Here is a 21303-nt window from a genome sequence, read left to right as displayed (position 1 = left end):
TCAAAATAGCATTCACTTTTAAGCCTCTTAAAGTGCAATTCAGTAATTAATGTTGTATGGGATATAACTCTAGCAGAACAAGAAATTTTCTTGTATTTCTTTAATGTGTAAGTATTTCCTCTAACAAAGCCCTCTTCACAGAATCACAGAATGGTTTGGGTTAGAAAGGACCTTAAGATCATCCAGATCCAACCCCTCTGCCATGTTCAGGGATGCCTCACACTAGACCAGGTTACTTGAAGCACCGTCCAACCTGGCCTTGTACATCTTCCATCCTTCCTTTCTTCTGTCTTCTCTCTTCTCTTTGCTTTGTTTTCTTATCTTTTATATCTTTTATATTCCACACCCCCCCCCCCTTTTTTTTAAGTGATTTGTAAGTTTTCCACAAGGAATAAAGCATATCTGCTGCTGCAGAAAAAGAGTTGTACTAAATTGCAAATGCTCTTTGTATTTCTGAAATTGTTTGCTACAACCCCCACAGATTACTGTGAAGTACTTTTTTTGTTTGAAAAAGTTTGCCTTGACAGTAATTCACTGAGTAAAATTACAAACTGGTTTTATATGTGTATTCTCAAAGAGCTCAAAGCCTTCTTTGTGTATTTTGTCTTGAAGGAAGATCAGGCCAAAAGAAAGAATACTGAATGCTCAAAAGTGAGGTGGTTTTGGCTTCATTGTGAGTACTTCAGCTTAATAATTAAAAAACCACATATGTGCAAAATTAACTTGAAAATCCTGGAAAAAGCATTTGCATAACTTGAGGAACGTCTCATTTTATAGGCATGAGTGGGTAATCAGTCACTAATGTGGATGAAGAGAACATGCCTTTAGGTTGATTTGGAAGCTAGAAGACACCATCTACTTACTTAAGTACTGCTGAAGTGGTAGAACAAATGGTTTGCCAGTGTGCATGACGGACCACATATTTTGGGAGGAGGAGGAGATTGCATATGTCACTATCCCATGGTGCTGTTTCTGAAACTGTTCTGGAAAAGCATCTAATCCTTAGACCATTAGCAATGGATAGAAATACGTGGTTTCAGGTCAGCTGATCGATGAGTAATGTTGAGGTTGCTAACAGGTTTCCCTGTAAACAAAGTCATGGGTGACTTTAAAAAAAGCATGGATAGGAGTTTTTAGAATGTTAAGTTAGTGTCCTGAAATCAGAACAGCACAAACTCATTGAGGGCACGTTTTTTCACTGAATTTTCTACACTGATACCAACAGTTATTTACTTTATCTGTTTGTTGCTTCTCTATTAATTTCTGCGTCCTTCCGACAACACCCCAGGTAGCTGTGGTGTTGTTTGATCTTCAAGGAGAAAGATACAAAGGTCGTCTTCTCCCATACAAACACTTTTTTTGTGATTTGTTGTTTTATAGATGTGTGCAGAGAGTCACAAGGCACAGGAAATGCCTGCAGGCTGTCTGCGGGAGCTAGATTCAAAGTGCCATTAACTGTGTGTACTACAAGGTTTCTCTCTGGTGAGAGCTATGCTCAGCTGAGAGCATTATTACATTTGTTTCTGTCAGGACGCAACGGGTAGATGTTGCTGCCAGCACTGGCATGGTGGTATCAGGATGCTTCATCCTTCTGTCCAAGTGTTCCCTTGCCTGCATGGGAAAGCAACCTGCTCCCTGGTCCTCCTGACCGTGAAAGGAGGTTTAACTCCTGTCAGGAAACCAAACAGTTTCCATCTCAGAACAGCTGAAATATGCAAAAAGAACTGAGAGTATCCCTACACCATACTTTGGTTTGTGTCAGAGACAGCACCAGTCTCAGTAAATAAATGAAGAAATACTAGGAGTCAGTTTTGGGACTGTGGAATTAGAGAGACTTCATGTTAATGATGACCTTGTTATTTTGGAAAGGATGATAGGGAAGGAATAGAAATAGTGAGGTGAAAAGAGAACAAGATAATGGACCCTCCTGCAGCGACCGATAATGAAGCATTTGCATGTAGAAGGAAATGGAAATCTGTAGGCAAGAGTCTCCTGCTGTACAGTTCTTCCAGAAGTTTTGGAAGTTCAGGAAAGATTTTGTCAGAGGCAATAAAGAAATGTCTGGAGGCTGTGTTGCATTTAGAGATTGTTCCCAGATGAAGAAATTTGTAAGGAGGAATGGATGAGCTGCCAAACTCATAATGAATCTTTGTGTTATGGCCAGAGGCCTGTGAGTTTGGGGAAAGGCTCAGAGCAAGGATGGGGCCAGGGAGTATGGGAGCAGGTCTTGGACTCAGGGCCTGTCCAGAGCTGGCAAGAGGTGGAGTCACCTGCAGAACCAAGCACAGCATGTATGTGTGCCAGGAAAGGGGAACTGAGCAGTTTCTACTGTTTGCTTCAGTAGCTAGGTGTGGTTATACCTGAAAAGCACCATACCATCCTTTGTCTTCCTTTGAATTAAAATGAGAAAAAAGAAAAAGAGTGGTAGCTAACTTGCACAAAATGTCTCACTAGAGCCAAGAAATGCTTGGCATTACTGCTATTCTTCATTTGCTCTTGGTAACAACCACAAAATGTATTTTCTAAACAGGAACAACATTATGTTAACTGCTGTATACTTCATTCTTCATCTTTGCAAAAGAAGCTACTGCAGTTTCCTAGAAGGCGTACGTAGGTAGACATAGATGTGTCTTTCTTCCTATCTGAGTGGGGGGTTTTTTTGGTATATTTATGAATTAATTGCAAATTTGGGTATTTTTTACTTGTATGATTTTATGTTAAGAAGATTAAACCTTCTTGATGAACTAAGAAATCATCTGGAAATATCAGAGAACCTGTCAAACCCAGTCTTTCTGGCTGGATATTTAGCTAGGGAAAACCATAATTCTGGACTTTAAGAACAAATATTTGACACCCAGCAAGTTCATACATTTTGAAACAAATTCAGTAGGAGTTATACTGAGATTTATAAAGAAAGAAGTTGTAAAGAAAAGAGAGGCAAGTAAGGTTGAGGGCTAGAGGGAAAATTAAACAATAAAACGGCAAAGGAGAAATTTTGGAAGAAGTTTTAGAATGTTCTAGCTAAAAGTATAGTTTTCTTGTTTAATTCTGAGTGAAGACTTCTGTTACTTAAAGATAAAGTCTAAAAATAAACCTGGTGTTATTGCTGGAAGTGTTACAGGACATGTAATTTTTTGTATATACCTTACTGTGAAGTGAGCTAAGAAACACAATATATTGAGTCTTAAAATTGCCATTAACGCGTTGCCTGCTCAGGCAGTAGTTTTTCTATGATCTCATTTTTTCTTAACTGATCTCATCATTCCTTTTTGCTTAAATTGTCTTACTCTATAACAAGCATCTTCATGGAACTAGTATTTACTTGTTATTAATTACTTTTTCATGTCTTTGCTGTTTATTTACCAAACTGAGCTAACCTCCTTTAGCTTTGCATACAGCAATAGCCTTCTTTAACATTTATCTACTCACATGTATTAGGATAAAGACCTACATAGCCAAATAAGTAATAACCAGACTTAAAAAAGTATTAAGGAGTCATAAAATGTAGGACAACAACAGAAAATAACTCAATTTTAAACAATCCATCTTTTCAAGGGACCTTGCTTGCAAAAACTTTTGAAAAATCACTGTCTGATCCATCTGGGTCCTTTGAGTATGTTGAGTTTAAATATCCCAAAATGGAAATGTTTGAGGAAATCAAGTAGTGCCAGGGGGCATTCTTGGGCATTGGGATGCCACTGTTACTGTTGCTGTTTAATTGCTGGAGCTGTCTCTGGCTCCCAGTGATTAGCACTCCCCAGGCAATTCCTGCATGTGGTTCAGAGGCTACAGGGGGACAGGGATTATTCCCAGTAGACAGCTTGCATATAGCCACTCTATTTTAGAGGAAAGGTGAGTTTAATGGATGCAGGCCAGCTGGCCTCTAAGCTTAGCTTGTATCTTAGACTGCTCTCTGGCACTGAGACCAGTGGTTTGAAATGGTCTGCCTTGGTACTATTAAATACCCTGAGCTTGCAGAGTGTTTACATACACACTGGTTGTTAGAATGGGTCCCTGGCTCATGCCCATATCATGCCTGGGGATTGTTTGAGAAAATGTTAATTGTCCTAGGACAAACAATACCAGGAACTGTTCTAATGGTTTTACAGCCTACAAGAGTCAATTCCAATGCCCAGGAAAACTCCCTGGTGCTGCTTTAGTTATATTAAGGCAATGTAGCATTAGTTAGAAATAAGCTGAGAGGGTACAAACACACTCTCAGAAAGAGACCCTCGGTGGGTGAGCAAAGTCAAAGCAGTGAGAGCTTTGTCAAAGCCAAAGTAGGTGTTCAGGACTGAACATAATTTGCGTTGAGAAAGGAGTCAAAGGAAACCCACAGGGATCAGGGAAAATAATTTAATAGAATTTTCAGCTTTAGAGGAAATCAAGATGCCTAATGTGAAGTATTCTTTTAAGCTTTATATATCTCTCCGTAATTGGATCCAAGCAGGATTTTTCCAAGTAGAACTGAAATTTCCTTGCATTGTTAATTTTGCAAAGATGGCATCACTGTAACTGTCATTTACAGACAAACAGGATGTTGAGTGGGGAAGAGAATTTATTTACTATAGACTTGACCTTCCCTTGCCTTGCCTTGCCTTGCCTTGCCTGTTCTTGTCTTGCCTCTCCTGGCCTTTTCTTTGAATAATACAACTTATACTGAGGGTTTTTTTAACTTTTGTGTTGGCAATACAAAACCTCTGCTGACTTAGAAGCAGGTTTATGGATGAGTTGCTCTTTTCAATGAGTATGTCACTTTTCATAAATAGAGCAGAAGTGAATTACTTTTGGGTATGAGGGTGTTTGCCAAAGTTGTGAGAAAGTTCTCTGTTTAAAATGAGAGTTGGTGAGAGGAAGAGGTTATAGTTTCAAGGGCAAGTGCAGAAGCATGCAACTGCTAAAAAGGTATCACTGAAAGTTTATCTGAGGGGATGGGTGTTCAGATCTGTTAGTCATTACTGATTGCCACTCCTCAAAATACCACCCAGCTGGAGTTCTACTTAAAAAGAGGTTTTGTTTTTCATGAAGCCCATCTCAGCTATATCAGCTTTGATAATTACAAGGTTATTAAAAATTACCACCGAATCAGAAGACAAAGATTTTAAATACATTTTGGAAATCTGTGGTATTTCTACAAATAGAATTTTGCTGGTGAAAGCAGTTTTGAAATATACTATATTACATTCAGACTGATAGATTTTTCTTAAGTAATTTAGCACAATGGGGTGTGTTTCTGGGACTACTATGACTAATGCTGTCCAGGCTTTTTCCCACCAAGATTTGTGCCTGATTTCAAAATACATAACTGAGTCTCTTCAGCCTGGGTTCCGAATCTTTATGCTCAAATTAAAAGGATTCAATGCCATGGCTCTAGTTTTGACTTGTTTTAAGGGAAATACAATAACAGTCATTTTACCCTTCCCTGTCCTTCCCCTCATATACACACACATATTCTTAGCCGTTTTTCATGATTATCTTTCTTTCCCCTTGCTCTGCTCCCACAAATCATATCTTAGTGTTATCTTTGTATTAAAATTGTGCTGGAACAATTCATGTTATATTAGTAAAAATAATTAATAATTAGATAGGCCACTAAGATATTGAGATGGAAAAGAGTTATTTCAGGATATCTGTATCCCATTAGAACTGAAATTTTGTTTCTACTCAATTCGGCTTGCATTCAACATCCTCTGATTTTAAAAGAATAAGCAACCCGAGCATATTCCTACGCTTATGAATAAAGCCATACTGTAGACTGCACATGACTAAATCCAGGCAGTCATTTGTATTGTCATCAAAGGGCATTTTTATTCTATGCCCACAAATGTTCTTGGTAATCTATGAAAGAGGCCTCTGAGTTAGCAAGTGAAAACAGGCATCTTTCTCACCCCTTGCCTTGGCAGATGTACATGACTAGTGTTCAGCAGCAGTCACCAGTGAACCCGTGTAAACGCTTGTTAAGTCTTTGATTGGGCCACTTGTACTTGCACAGTATGACATGACCTTTAATTACACAAATACTGCTTTTCCACCATGCATTTGCCTCATTCATTGCATAAGATGGATGAGAGTGCGCTGGGAATTGAATTAGGTTGGGCAATAAAGGGAGATTAGTGGTTAGGGGTATTCAGCTTAGTAAGATGAGAACACCACTGCAGTTTGATGAGCCTTCTTGCCACCTTTTATCTTTCAAGGCAGGCAGACAGCTAGCTACCTCACAGGTTTGTTTGCAGCCACAGACATTTGAAAGCATGAGCAGACATGCTGACTGGTCTATCTAACTCAGTATCCTGTCTCTGACAGCAGTCAAAAGTGATTGCATATGAAAAACTTTCAGAACAAGACAACACTACCTGCAGGTATTCTCCCAGCTGCCATGCTTTTGTGGCTCAGGGATTTCCTGATCTGGAGGGGTCTTTGATGTATTAAATCTCAGTTCATTTCTCTTCACCAGTATCCCATTAAGCCCTTTAAAGTCCTTTTAATCTTTTGCCACATGTTCCCTTCTGTGTCATGGCTCATAGCTCACTTTCCCTTGCTTGTCTCAAGCCTGCCTTGTGCTGGCTTTCTGTGAATGGTCCAGACAGTAAGACCATGGTTCATTCTCATCATGCAACTCATGCATAAGTCTTCTATTCTTTCAAAAGAGAAGGATGCTAAGCAGAAGCCAGAGGATGTAGTCAGGGTCCCAGAAAGCTTGTAGTATGCCCAGAAGGCAGCCAGCCTTCACTTCTGCAGTTACCCATGGTAGCTTGGCCTCTCTGCCTGTGCAGTCATCAGATATAGACATACCCTGTGGTGTTTCTGCTTCAGTGGCTCTTGGAAAAAGAAAGAAGACTGCTGATGGCTAAAATAGAAGATTTCAGGAAGTGTATGAGTGGTCTTTTGGCCAAGTTGAATGCCGTTGTAGACAACAGGATTTTCTCTCTGATGCAGCCACAGGATTTCTGTGTGAGATGCTGAATTAGTCCAATACATGAGACTTTTCCCAGATGGCCATTAATTATGTGTTTGAAATCATAGGGTTTGATTTACAGAAGTGCTGAGCACTCACAGCTGCAGTTGATGTCATTGAGAGCTGTACTTTGTACATGCAAAGTACTGATTAATGCCAAGTTCCCTGAAAAATCAGACCCTTCAATGTCTTGTATCGGTCACTGCAATCAACAGATGCTTTTGACCTGAATTTCTGTGTGTTCTGTTTTCCCTGTTTGTTACAGAGGACTGATACCACCCTGACTCATCAGGGTGTTAGATTTGTAAGTTCTCAGACACTACCTCAAAAAGTATCACAATGCATCCTGCTCAAGTCGTAACTATGTAATTCAGAGGGGGTTTCTATTCTGTGTGGGACATGAAGTCAGGATCTCAAGAAAAATGACATGACAGGGTACAGCACAAATATCTACCTATTCCATTGCCATTGGCCATTCTGGGGACTGATTTCACAAAAAAATAGAATACGTAACATATACTGATCGTATAACAGGCAGCTTTTGTTATTTACTAGAGGAGAACTTTGTATTGCCTAAGTAGCTTTAGTTCTGGCAACTCCTATTTTTCCTGTATTTTCCCAGCACCTATGTTTGTTGAGACAGCATGCTTGAAATATCAGGTCAACCTAAACTGACTTGCATTTTGAAATTCTTTTATTTTTGTTTGCGTTTTGCCTTACAGAAAGTACTTGCAACAACAAACGCCTGGACCTGGTCTTCATCATTGACAGCTCTCGCAGTGTACATCACTACGACTTTGAAAAAGTGAAGGAGTTCATTTTAACCATCTTGCAGTTTCTGGACACCAGTCCTGATGCCACCCGCGTAGGTCTCATCCAGTACGGCAGCACAGTCAAACAGGAGTTTTCACTGAAGACATTCAGGAGGAAGCAGGATATTGAAAGAGCAGTGAGGAGGATGATGCACCTGGCAACTGGCACCATGACTGGACTGGCCATTCAGTACGCAGTGAATATCGCTTTTTCAGAGTCAGAAGGAGCTCGACCTCTAAAGCAGAATGTGCCCCGAATTATCATGATAGTGACAGATGGGAGACCTCAGGATCCAGTGGCAGAGATTGCTGCTAAAGCACGCAACTCAGGAATCCTGATTTTTGCCATTGGAGTGGGGAGAGTAGATATGAACACGCTGAAGTCTATTGGCAGTGAACCACATGAAGAGCATGTTTTTCTGGTTGCTAATTTCAGCCAGATTGAAACACTGACATCTGCCTTCCAGACTAAACTTTGTGGTAAGGATTTTATCTATAGTTTTGAATGCAGAGGTGAAAGTAAAACATGGAAAAAATATGCATTGTAACTAAACTTTTATTTTTTTACATGAAACCTTGTCTGTTAGAATTTACTAGCTAGACAACAGTCAGAACAGCAGTCATGCATATGGGAAAAAACTAATTCTGTTGCTGAGTGCCATAAAATGTGATCTAATTCCTAGTGGTCATAAGCAGTGAGGCAAACACACATACCACGTTTTTTTCATTCATTGCATAATAAGAATAAATTTACAAACCCCTGCTATTTGAATGTTAGAGAAGTTGTTTCATCTATTGACTTTAAATGTGATCTCCCTTCGTACTGAAACTTCAACTTGATAGACCGTCTTTTGGTTATTTAAAAAAAATCTGGAGTTCATGGATTCCTCTTCCAAAGCCTGCATATTAATTCTGTGCAGTTACCTCTGCCCATGCCTAGTGACTGACTGGAAGCGAGACACAGAGACATGGTAGTGGTTTTACTCCATCCATTTTAAATATAGAAAATAAGGAAAAGGCATTACAGTGATACAATTTATTCATAAAATAAAGTAAATATTTTAATAGGTATGAATTTACAACACAGAAATCGCTTCCATCTGTTGTTTCCTGATAAGAAATTACCTTTCACAAATACCATGGCATACATAATTAATTTTATTCCAATCTGTGCACTTAATATAATTTTCTTTTTTATTTTTTCCTGAGACAGATCTGAAAGATCTTTATACAGATTTGGCATTAAGCTGAGGCATTTTAGCAGAGTCCAGAAAAAGAATGTATGGTGGGATTGAATGCTCACTCATCTCTAGGGATGGTTTTGCCAGAAAAGAACTGAGACTTATTGTCGGGATAGTCTGGAGAATTTTCCTTACTTGGTCTTTTCCAAAATTGTTTCAGACTAACAGGGCTCCAGCTGAACTGCATCAGCACAAAACTCCATCACAGACATTCATCAGATAATAGATTTTTTTTTCCTGTTTCTTCTTTGCTGTATAATTAGCTGGCGTAGTAAGATACATTTAAAAACCAAGAAAGAGTAAACTAAACACGGATTGAGAGTTTAAATGGAATGAACAGCAGATGCTTCAGAACTTCATCTTATTGAATTTTTTTAATTGCTTTTTAGAAATAAATCCAGTACAAATACCACTTACTCATTTTTTTTTTTTCAGATTAGGCAGTGTCCAGTAAATGTATTAGAGTTTTATAACTCACTTTTAATCCAAATACATGTGATCCTCAATAAAAGCACCCCCCCCACACAGATGGAGGAGTATGGGAGGTGACAAGGATTGCTGCTGCGTCCTTGTGTCAGGTAGTGCCTCCAGTACATTTGCTGTGTCAGGAATTGAAAGTGAGATTCAAAAACGCACTTGACCCAGGCCCAGATGCAACAGAGAATTTAAGTTCTTAGATTCTTATGGATTTCAGGTTAAGGGACTCAATTGCTGATAGGATCCTTACTATTTTGTTGAGTCTGGGCTGTGAAGCAGTGTTCAGCTTGCTGAATTTCAAAAAGAGCAATGTTAGAATCCATAGCCTCTGTTTCCTTGAGCACTTACATTCCTCCTGGGAAACATGGTTAGTTTTTTTAAGTCAAGTCCTCCCCAGTGTGTACCCAGAGGCAATATCACTGTACTCAAACATCTGGACACCTTGTTTCTTTGCTAGAGCAATTGAAGGCAACCCTCTGGTCAAGTCTTCTGGCATGCAGTCTGCTGGGCTTCATGCTGTGGGAAAAGACCATGGCACCTGAGCTTTCCTTGTGTCTGGATTGTCCTTATGTCCATGAGAATGTGCATGGTTCCTGCGAAGATTCCAGGTTTCTGGCCAAGTGATGAAGCTCTATGGGAAAAATAAAAAGCAGACCAAGTTATCTACTGTTTACCTATATGTGGCAGAGATCACCCAGTGCCTATCAGCTATATTCTCAGAAGAATCCTGGGAAATCAGGGGCATGAGGAGTGAGATGAGTGTGGAAAACTCAAAAAGATAAACAGAAATGGGGATGGAGCAGTCAGAAGCATATAAAGTCTCTTATTATTCTCCTGTAAAGTAGATAGTGGTGTCATCCCCGTTTTACATTGGAGGAACACCAGTGCAGCTGAGAGAGCCCTGCATTCTTGCAAACCCAGATACAGGTGTATCTATCTGAACACATGAATTTCACACTGAATCTGTGAAGGCTGATGCTTGCTTGAAGATGTTGATATTATTGGCTTGCTCAAAATCAAATAAGGACCCTGTAACATAGGCAGGGATAAAATCTGATTCACAAGGCTCACATTCAAATTCTTTAACTATGAGATCATCCTTTCTATTACTTCAGTCCACGGCTGTGTCCTCCTGCAACAAATGAGATTGCACCAATGACACAGACTGATGACCAGAGTACCACTGATTCTTTCAAATGGGTGCAACAGAGACACTTTGGAAAAAATTTTATGTGATAGTGTATCAGAAGATTGGTAACAGATGGTAACTATATTCTCAGAAGGGACTGAGTGATTAGAATGCCTATTATTGAATGCTTCTATTTTCCCTTTTCATTTTTTAGTACTCTGTTTTGCGACCTTATGTTCTTTTGTTATGGGAGGACTGACTGTTTTTTCAGTAATGTTCTATAGATTTACATTCTATAGCTTTAGTACATGATAAGATATTCTGATGCTTAAACTACTGAAATGAATATATTTTTCATTTGTCATATTTGAAAGTGCTTCTTTGGTCATAAAAAGCTATACCTGATGTTGAAAACTAGTGAAATACAGCCAGGAGGAAACGTCTGTTTAGAGAATATCCTGTGATAAACTTCATTTTCAGAATAGCAGAAAGATGAAAAGACAAGTCCAAGCAGGTCTGTATTCACATAAATAAAACTACTTGAAAAGTTTTTTTATGGCAGAAAATCATGAGATCCAAAAAGCTGATTAAGAGATTTGGGAATTGTGGTGGTTTTTGTATTAGTAATAAATGCATAACTCTGGTAACCATTCCAAAGACCTGATAGTTGGTATGTATCTCAAAACCACCTCTTCTCCCCCCGCCACCACCACCCACAGTATCACACATACCACATGTTAAGTTATTTATCAGGCTTCTGTGGTGGCTCCTGGAAGATTACTGTTAATGTCTATTCCATAAATTTTGAGCTTTGTCGACCTAGTAGAATAAGGAGCACATCAATCCTTAATTGTTGTTGAGCAAAATAGATTATTTTCCACACAATGTGCCCTGAGAAGTCATTCACCTATATTACAGCAATGCTTCAGTGGGAAGAAAAAAATCAAGGAGATTTCTTAGATCCCAAATACTGAAAGAAAATAGTTCAGCAATGAATTTGTCAGAATGGGCCCACTATTCTTTTCCTTTTTTACTGTCTCAATCTGTTGCTTTTTACTACTTGCTGTTAGAGACAAAAAATACGAACATTAAGATTAGACTCTAGAGCGTAGCTCAGCTCCCATTTTCTGAAGCTTGGAGGTGCATGACCTCGGTGTTGTCATATATTGCTTTTATGTTTCTCAGTATTAATAATTAAGCAAGTAGTTTGATGATTTGTCATCAAGTTGTCTTCTAGTTATTCTTCTTTGGTATTGTGCTGTGTGATGATTTTCTTCATTCAAGATATTGAATGTGCACTAGAACAGTTTGTACTTAAATTCTACTTATTTTGTAAGTTTGAATATGGTAGGTTTGTTTCATTGTCTTCTTGAGACCAGTAAGTAATTACTGTTTCCAGATACTCTACTGTATATTTTTATTTCATTTATATCCCCATTTCACATGAAATTTCATGTCCAAAAACATGTCACCAATGTCAACCAGACTGAAAATATCTAACTTCCTAGATTTTTTTTTTTTAATAAATACATAGTACTGTTTGTTAAGGATTTTTTCATAATCTTATAAGCTTAAGCTTCCATTTTTGTCTTTACTGTCAACTCTTAATTTGAAACTTATGAATTGCTTCAGTAAAATCTTCTATACTTTTTACTTCTTTTAGTTGTGACGAGTAAGACCAGCAGTTAATAACATTTTACTTTTTTCTTTCAGTGCTCCATATGTGCAGTATAGTTGAACATCAGTGTGATCACTTCTGCATAAACACCCCAGGCTCCTACCTATGCAGATGTAAACAAGGATACATTCTGAATGCTGACCAGAAGACTTGCAGCAGTATGTTATCTTTCTTAACTTTTCTCTTTCATGCTCTAAAAAAGCGCTTAATATCACATACCCTTTGAGGTCTGAGCTCAGTATATAATTAATGGTAATCATAAGAAAGAGTCTAAAAAGGTAAAGGTATAATTCTTTTTCTTGTTTTGGATAATTGAAGTTCTTACAAATCTTTCTGAAATGCATCAAGCTAATTTTTATAAACAGCTCTGCAGAGGTACACTGTAACTAGATAAAATTGCATTTGAATTCTATTGGTGTAGTAAGTTCAACAGTGAAGCAACAATCAAAGACAGAACTGTTTTATCATCTTGCATGAGGCGAATCCAACTACTTTAGTAACTTGTCTAGATAGCAGCCAGTCCTAAATAGTACAGAAAGGTGCAATAAGCCCCATATTAGAAAACTGTGAAATAATTTGCCATTCCAAAAATGGCAAATTTTCTTCCTAACTGCTGCTTGCAACAGTTCAAAGAATAGTTTCAAAAGTCTTGTTTATGCTCTCATTTCCTTCTTTAAAAGGGTTGATTTTTTTTTCAGTTTTAAATAATTAGCTTTATAGTTTATAATAATAAACTGGTTTTTACTCTTTGATTTTTGTAAGCAGTATTTCTTTTGTCCATTTTAACTTGATTCCTAGTAATTAACAGCAGACTACATTAGATGGGTATGCCAAGTTTATTTCTGTATCCACCATTATTTTAAAGAAATCATGTAATACTATATTTAATTACTTGTGGAAAATGTACTAGCTAAAAATGCAGTTTCTTATCCCATGACAGTGCATGGATTCAAGTTAAATTTGCCAAACTGATTTTAGCCAGAAGAAAAATTTTGGAAAACATCTTTTCAAAAAACTGGAGGAGGCAGTCATGGTGAGGGCATAGGATGTACTCACAACTGATAATTTAGAGTTAAGGTGAAGGATGAAGACTCAAATCCTATCCTTGTGTTTGAACTTGCATGTTTCACATGTCAGGAGAGTACTGTAAAACAATCAGATATTTTGGGATTAGCAAGTTCTTACTCTCTCTTGCTTAGTGTTGTATTCTATATCAGATGCTTAATGACCACTGAAACAGTGAGTATATCAGTATCTGAGATGACTCTGCAACTTGAGGATTAGAGTCCTTACGTGTGCAGTGGGACACCTCCTATGTTGTCAAGCTACAGGATGAGTTACTTTTAGGAATCTTTGCTTTCTAGTCCTTCTCACCAGCATCCTTCACCAAATGTAGACATTTGTCATATGCATGCGGGTTTCACATGTTAAATGGAACATGTTCCACGTTAAATGTTCCATGTTAAATGGAACAAATTTTAACATTTTCTTCATGGTGTTTTGGGTTTGGTTTTTTTTTCCCCTTCAAAAAGACAAAAAAATTTCAATCCAATCTGGAATATTTCCTAATCATTATTTAGTTTAGCAGCTGAGCCAAGACAAGAATAGTGACAAGAACAATTTTTCACACAGCCTATTTTCTCTGCTTCCGCATATTTGCTATAGCTTTTCAGAAAGAGGGTGGTCAGAATCCCAAATGATGGCTCCAACTATGTAATCACATTTCAATAATGTTCTCTAACTTGTTCTTTTCATTGTGTCCTTCTTAAAATGCTTTTAATTTTAAACTTTTATATTCTTTGAATCTTTCTTTTAAACTCTCCTCATACTATTGAGTTTATTAAAGAATTTGTTAGAAGGAATTCTTTTGCTTTTGACTTTCTACAAATTATTTTAAATTCAAAATTTTTCTCTCTGTTTAATTTCCTCTCACACGTTGTCCCCATCCTTATGCCTAACATCAATTTTAACTATTGAATTCTTTTTTGTGATTCAATTAGAAATAAATTTAATTACAAGTATGAAAAATTCCTTCTTTATTGTGTCATCTTTTTTGTTGTGTTACATTTCCATAGTTTTTATCAGCCAGTAGTTCAGCTTTTGGGTACTGCACTGCTTCAAATTACAGGTTAATTTCAAAGAGCTTTGGAATTGTGTGTCGTTTTCCTCCTGGTGACACAGTAACACAAGTGCACAGGCCTCAATCTGGTCTCTCTCTACTGTTTTTCAAGGCCCATTGCTGCATTGCGTTACTTATTTTTTTAGCTATGACTCCATGTAATATTATTTTTCCCCACTCACCTGTCACACATGATGTGGTTGACTGTGTACTTGCTTTGATCACCCATTAGATGATACTAGATTGCAGTTTGCTAAATATGAAAAGGAAATAAGTCATTCAGTGTGTTTGTAGCCTGCTTCTAATGGACTTCTTTCTACATTACCAAACTATGAAACAATTTTAGCAATTAGCACTGGAAATCTAATTTTGAGAGCCATCAAATTGGCCTTAAATGTGCTAAGATGGTGCAAATCATTGGTGAAAGAGGGAGATTACACAATAGCAGTCTGGACAAGGTCACAGCTTTGTGTCTAAAAACTCCCCAGAGAAGTAACGGAATTCATGAGGAAAGGGGACCAAGCCTGGACAAACTGATCAGCTTATTTCTGGAGGTAAGGAGAAGCATGGTGAGCAGAAGAACCACAGTCTGTGACCATTTTAGTTACCCTAACTGACTGCTGATTGTCCACAACTACACAGAGGCATGTTCCTCACTTGACCTCTGAGTAAAGTAAATCTTCATGTTTAACTTCAGTGCAATACAGGATCAACATAAACAGGATGCATTTATCTAAGGTTTGGATGTGTTTTAGCTCTTTCATGAGCAAATAGTTTCTTTACATATATATTTTAACACTTTCTAAATTAAACAGTGCAGAAGAGATAAATGGAATGTACTTAAAGTTATACTCTGTTTTGATTCTTCTGTTCCCTTTTTTTTAATGCTGTGAGAGTACACCATAGTATTCAGTTCAGTTCTTAAAAACCCTTAACCAAATGGCTTCAATCGGCAAAGAATTGACAACTTAGTTTCAGGCTGGAAAAGGGTACATTTCTCTTTTGGACAGATGATAGTTTTGTTCCTTGATATGTTTTATTTCTAAAAAAAATATTTCCTTGCATTGAAGGAAGAAAATCTGCCATACCTGTGATTTGTTCTTATATTTGTTTCATTAAGATGCTTTTGCATCCATGAGGAGGATGCTCATTTCACATACTCTGGTCTAACTTTTCCAGAGAAGAGTGTTTGTGTCAGATAATGGCTATTCTTTACTCATTACGCTGTATTTGTTTAACTTAATCTCTTCCATTCTTCTCAAGAGATGTTCAAATCTTACATTAATACACAAAACAGTACAAAAGAGGAAATGGAGCTGAAACAAGCTGAAAAATTATCTTTTTGTGGGTGTTTATACTGGAACAAGAGAGTTAAATGACTGTTTATGGTGTTCATCGTGCCGCTTGATACGAAGCAGACAGCTATAAAAGAAAATTCACATTTGGTTGGCTAGTTTCCTCAAACATGATCCAAAAGCCTTTTTGTAACTGTAAATGACCACTATGTGTTGAGCAGTCCTGATTCTGAGCAATGCAAAGTACTCTGCTTTCCAAAGATTTCACTGGGGAAACTCAGAGTTCTCAGAAAGCTTTAGTCTACTGAAATTAAAGCCCAATGTGCTTCATTCGGCCAGATGCTGAACTGACCTCATTTGTCATAGTAATTTTTCAAATGAGATCTTTTGCTTGGGAGGGGTAACTTGCTATGGTATTTTAGAGAAAATTGAAGAATTAAAAAACTCAGAAATGAAATAGCCCCCAGTTTTTTGGTGTTGTCTTTTCCTTTCCAACCTTGTCATCGTTCCTCTAGGAGGGTTATGCAAAAACAGAAAAAAAAAAGAAAAAAGACACAATTAAACACAATTTTTTTTTCCCAAAAAGCCCTGAAGAATGCCCTTCAGACTTTTAGAGAAACATACAGTCAAGCAACTCTGCTAGGCACCACTGGCCCAACAATAGTTGTGCCTTCAGCTGAAGGAATGAGCTCATCAGCTTGGAGTGATTGTTCCTGCTGGCATGAGGCTTTCGCTGTGTGACAGAACATTGGCATGTTCTGTGTTAAAATGTGCTCATATCTAAAGAGCTGTTTGTAGGTTCCTGAAAATAGTCTGCCTGTATGCTATAGAAAGTCGAAGAATCTCATACTCACACAACTATGTTTTGTAGCTCAGGACCTTTGTGCTGTGGAGAAACATGCCTGTGAGCAGATTTGTGTGAACACACCTGGGTCTTACGTCTGTCAGTGTTATGAAGGGTATGAGCTTGATGCAGATGGAAAGAATTGTATTGGTGAGTATAAGTTTAGCAATTCACATTTATCTCTTGGCACAAACCAAAGGGAAATTCAATATAAATTAATATTCAGTTTAGCCACAGACATTGATGAGAAGCTCTCTTCTCTGTGAGCAGTAGATAAGGATGAATACATACTGGCATGTTTGTAGGCCTTTACTGATAATGGTGGCTTGGGAAAATAGTTCCAACTAATTTCACACAGAAAGTAACATTGGTGTTTTGAAATAACACACCAGATGTTGTATTCTAGATCCATGTAGGTGGCCAGCAATGTAGTGGCATGATATATGTGGCCATTAAAAACCAAACAAAGCCAGACGAACTTGGTAACTCCTTTTCAGACAGAAATTATGCATGGAAAAACTTGAAAGTAGACAGTTTTTTGCCATTTCCTACTTGGTTCTGTTGTCATGCCAGGAGAGATTTTAAACTCTCTTTGGGAAGATGCCTTTAAGCAAAGTTTAGCCCCCCCTTAAGAGCCCAACCACTATGTGCCTTTCATTTTCGCTATGGGCAATAAAGAAGCAAACATCAGCTCTAAGAAATACAACTCAAAAAAGTGAGTGTGGGCATACATTATAGTAGTTGTTTAACAGAAAACTTCCTTCTCTATTACTATATCAGTATCTCACACTTCTTCCCCATTTATACACAGTAAATACTTTTGGTATAATCTTTTTGACTAGTCCGTTAACCTTCTCATAAGCTTTTCATCCCATGCTAGATTTTGGGAAAATGTTTGTAAGCTAAACAATGTTCAAAACTGTCTGCTCAGTATGGCTGCCAGAGCTCTTTGCCTTTTTAAACAGCTTTTCATTTTAACTGCCATCCTTCCACATGAACAAAATCCTGCCAGTTAAAGTTTGGTGCTAATAAGCCATTCTTTCTCCATCATGCTGCTGGACACTGTCTCTCCACCTTCTCTGTTGCTGGACATGCTGTCCTCTCTTTCCTGGCACTGATGCTAGACTGTCTCCATATTGCTGCAGCTGTGGGGCTTTGGATCTATTCTCCTGACAGGGTGTTGGCACCTCTCTGCAGTCCTGGCACCACTAGAGTTTTTTTGGCTGCTTTCTAAGTTCTTAAAAGTCTTCCATGAGTCTGCTCTACTCTTCCCCCATGTTCTTTTTCATCCTCCTTATGCCTTTACTTATTCTGTCACCTTGTCTTCCTACCCTTTTCTTTTACCCTTCTCCTTAACTTACTTCATTCTCTGAAGCCTGAATAACCTATATAAATACCACAGGAGTAAAACAGCAATGCAAGAGAAAGGTGACCCGTGCTGTCCACAGTTCAGAGAGGGCAATGTAAGCACCCGGAATGCAGAACTGGTAACTGGAAGTAAAAGATGGCTCTCATCACTTAAGAAAAACAAGGTGGAAGAAACATGGGGAGATGACAACTGAATTAATTGCTTGCTCACTAAAAAGGTCATGAATTCATCCTTTAGAAAAATTTCTTATTGAAATAGGTATGGATTAACATTAAAAACAGTGAGATCTCTAGATGTTCATTCTAGTGTACGTCTCATGACTCAGTACAGAAATATGAAAATAATAAAACTTAAATCAATTAGGAAAATATTATTCTGCTTTGCTTTTATACAAACTGTGTGTATTTTTGTACATACCAACTAAAGGATTACAGTACTTCAATATAAGAAATACATATTTATAATTTTTCTCAGTCTTTTCAGGAAGATTTAACTCCATGGACACCTTACCTACTTGCTAACTGGAATGATGTTGACAAGTTTCCCTTCTAAGCAAGTACCAGGGAAATGAAACATGAAGCTAAAAGGGAAATGAATTTGTAGGTCAATTAATAGTGCCAGTTTGCAAGGCTGACCCTGTCTGAAAGTAGGGCAATTTGTATACAGAAATTACTGAAAGAGGGAATAATACTTAGTTCCAAAAGCAACTGTCAAGCTAATGTTCTCATTTCTTAATTGTGTTACTGGAAAGACATTATTTAAATTGATACGCTCATTATTCTTACAGGCCAACATATCTGCTTTTGTGGGTAAGAGGTCCCGTGAAGGCTATAAATGGAAAAAAAGAAAGCCTGGAAAAATTAGTTACCTATTTTGTTGTTGAGTTTGGGTTTTTTTTTTTCCTCCCCTTTCTGTCCACAGTATGTTAGCAGCTGCATAGCCATAAGAAGGCACAGTTCCCCCCTTCAAAGACTGTAATCAGAAAGTGCTTAGGGTCATAGTTGCTCAGATATTGATAATAAAGTGTCCTAGGACCTATCTCAAACAACAAAGCTGGTGAAGAGGCTGGATGAAGCAGGTACGGGCTTTGGGCTTGTCTAGTTTTGGAGAAAAGGAGGCTGAGGGGTGACCTTATTGCTCTCCACAACTTCCTGAGGAGGGGAAGTGAAGAGGGAGGTGCCGAGTCTTCTGCCTGGTGTCCAGTGGTAGGACGTGTGGGAATGGTTCAAAGCTGAGCCATGGGAGGTTTAGACTGGATATTAGGAAGCATTTCTTTACCAAGAGGGTGGTCAGACACTGGAAAAGGCTTCCTAGAGAGATGGTCGATGCCTCAAGCCTGTCAGTGTTTAAGAGGCATTTGGACAATGCCTATAATGACATGCTTCTAGCTTTTGGTCAGCCCTGAATCGGTCAGGCAGTTGGACTAGATGATCATTCTACTGGATGTTCCAACTGGAACTATTCTGTTCTGTTCTAGTCTAGTCTAGTCTAAACTTCATAATCATTGTCAGGCAGTTGCAGGTATTGTGGTAGAAATGCATTTTGTTTGAGTTTAAATGCAGAGGAGGTGACTATGTAGCAATCCATATGGGCTGCTTCCCAGCTATGATGCTAGATAGAAAAAATTATATATTCTTTGGCCTACTTATTTCTTAATGTGTCTTTTAAAACACTTGTAAATGTGCATGTGGTCAGAATTAATTTAAGAGGAAAGCTGAGTAATTGTATGACACATTATATCCTTGAAATATATATTCGATAAATATGTTTTTGTATTAAGCTCCTCAGCCTAGAAACAGGAAGGCGCTTGCCAGGAAAATAGTCTCACACAGTAGCCTGTAAAAAGTCTAATTTGACTTGATTCAACACAAATATTCTGAAGGGTTAAAAGAAGCTCTTTCAAAGTAGCTAAATGGATTATCTGCTTTCCTGACTAGATGACCTTGACCAAATATCTTAGCACACCTGAGTATATGCATGGTTTGCAAACGCAGGGCTACAGAAGAAGGAACTGATTTCATTAAAACAAATAACTGCCTCTTAAAGCAATTCAAGAGGCTCAGCAGTATAAAATAATGAAAAAATTACTCAGTTGGCAGAGAAGGGAACCTGTCTCGTTAAATGTCTGTGTGAGGCTAAGCGCATTACTGTTTTCTGCAGAGAGTCAGGTAAACTTGCCTAATGTGGGCCTGGCAGCTCTCTGGGGACAGAACACCTGCATTGTGACTAATCTAATTTATTCTCAGACTTTCTTTGTGAAGAAACATCTTAACCTGCAAAGAAATTAAAGAAGTTAAATGATTATATTTTTTTAGCACTTTTTAATGGGCTCGACTGAGTAAACGCAAAAGTATTACCTTATTACCCTTTGACAATCTAGCCTGTAAATATACGTTTGTGCAATAAATGACCAGACTTGTGAAATAAGGGGCCAGACTAGCTATGATGTTTTATTTCTCTCATACAAAAGGCATTATATAAGCAAGATATCAGTGTTGAATATCAGCCTGAAGCTCTCAGGCTTCACAGCTGCAGCTGCTTTGTACAGGATGAATCTGGAGCATATTAGAGGGAATGAGTGTACTGTGACAGTCCTCGTTGTAGAAGGTATTGCCATGGGTTTGCTATACAATCAGGCTTTGGGAACAGCTCTTGAGAAGTAATGCAGCCCCGAGGGAACTGAGGAAAAGTAGAGTAATTCCAGGACTGGGACTGGAGAAACAGAAGACAAAACTGAATCGATCAAACTCTGTTATGCCCTGGTCTACAGTGTGAACATCTGGACAAAGTTGCTGGCTGAGGAATGGTTTCCAGATCAGAGAAAACACGTTGAAAAGGCTCCTGATAATCCGAGAATTGATAAATGTTCAAAGGATAGGAAAAAAAAGTGATCCAGGACTCATATCAAATCTGATTTACCAATTGGTATTGAAAGCGCACTTTTTTTTCAGAAAGGCTCTTCAGGACAGAAATTATACCAGATTTTCCTTTTTTTATAGCTATGTGTTGTAATATCTATACATAATAGTTCTAATTTTGTTTTTCTAATTGTACCTGTTGGTCTTGTTCTTTTTCAGTTGTAGACTACTGTGCTTTGGATAACCAAGGTTGCCAACATGAATGTGTTAACACTGAGGACTCCTATTACTGTAGATGCCACCCAGGGTTCATTTTAAATCCAGACAGAAGAACTTGCAGAAGTAAGTTGTGATAAGGTTTAATTATGAATAGTTTGTACTTCTGTCTTCCAGTTCTCAGCTATAACACTCCCACTGGTCCTGGGAAAAGTGAGTAATGTGTCAAGTATAGAAAATGTTGGAGTGCCTTGGAAGCCAAAGGTCGAAAGCATTGTAAGTTGTTCTGGGGGATGGGGTTTTTTTTTGG

At 38.1% G+C, this 21303-nt stretch overlaps 1 protein-coding gene across 3 annotated transcripts in view; it reads left to right on the top strand.

Annotated features, from left to right (window-relative positions):
* MATN2 (matrilin 2) overlaps positions 1 to 21303 on the top strand; it is a 68795-nt gene that overhangs the window by 15521 nt on the left and 31971 nt on the right. For all 3 annotated transcript variants that reach the window (XM_030510655.1, XM_030510663.1, XM_030510647.1), the window contains exons 3-6: positions 7678 to 8247; positions 12328 to 12450; positions 16578 to 16700; positions 20997 to 21119. In XM_030510655.1, coding sequence (XP_030366515.1) covers positions 7678 to 8247; positions 12328 to 12450; positions 16578 to 16700; positions 20997 to 21119 — 939 coding nt within the window. The remainder of the gene's footprint in view (positions 1 to 7677; positions 8248 to 12327; positions 12451 to 16577; positions 16701 to 20996; positions 21120 to 21303) is intronic.

The sequence above is a fragment of the Strigops habroptila genome, chromosome 1, assembly GCF_004027225.2.
Source record: "Strigops habroptila isolate Jane chromosome 1, bStrHab1.2.pri, whole genome shotgun sequence".
Lineage (NCBI taxonomy): Eukaryota > Metazoa > Chordata > Aves > Psittaciformes > Psittacidae > Strigops > Strigops habroptila.
This window is presented reverse-complemented; position numbering and strand designations above follow the sequence as displayed.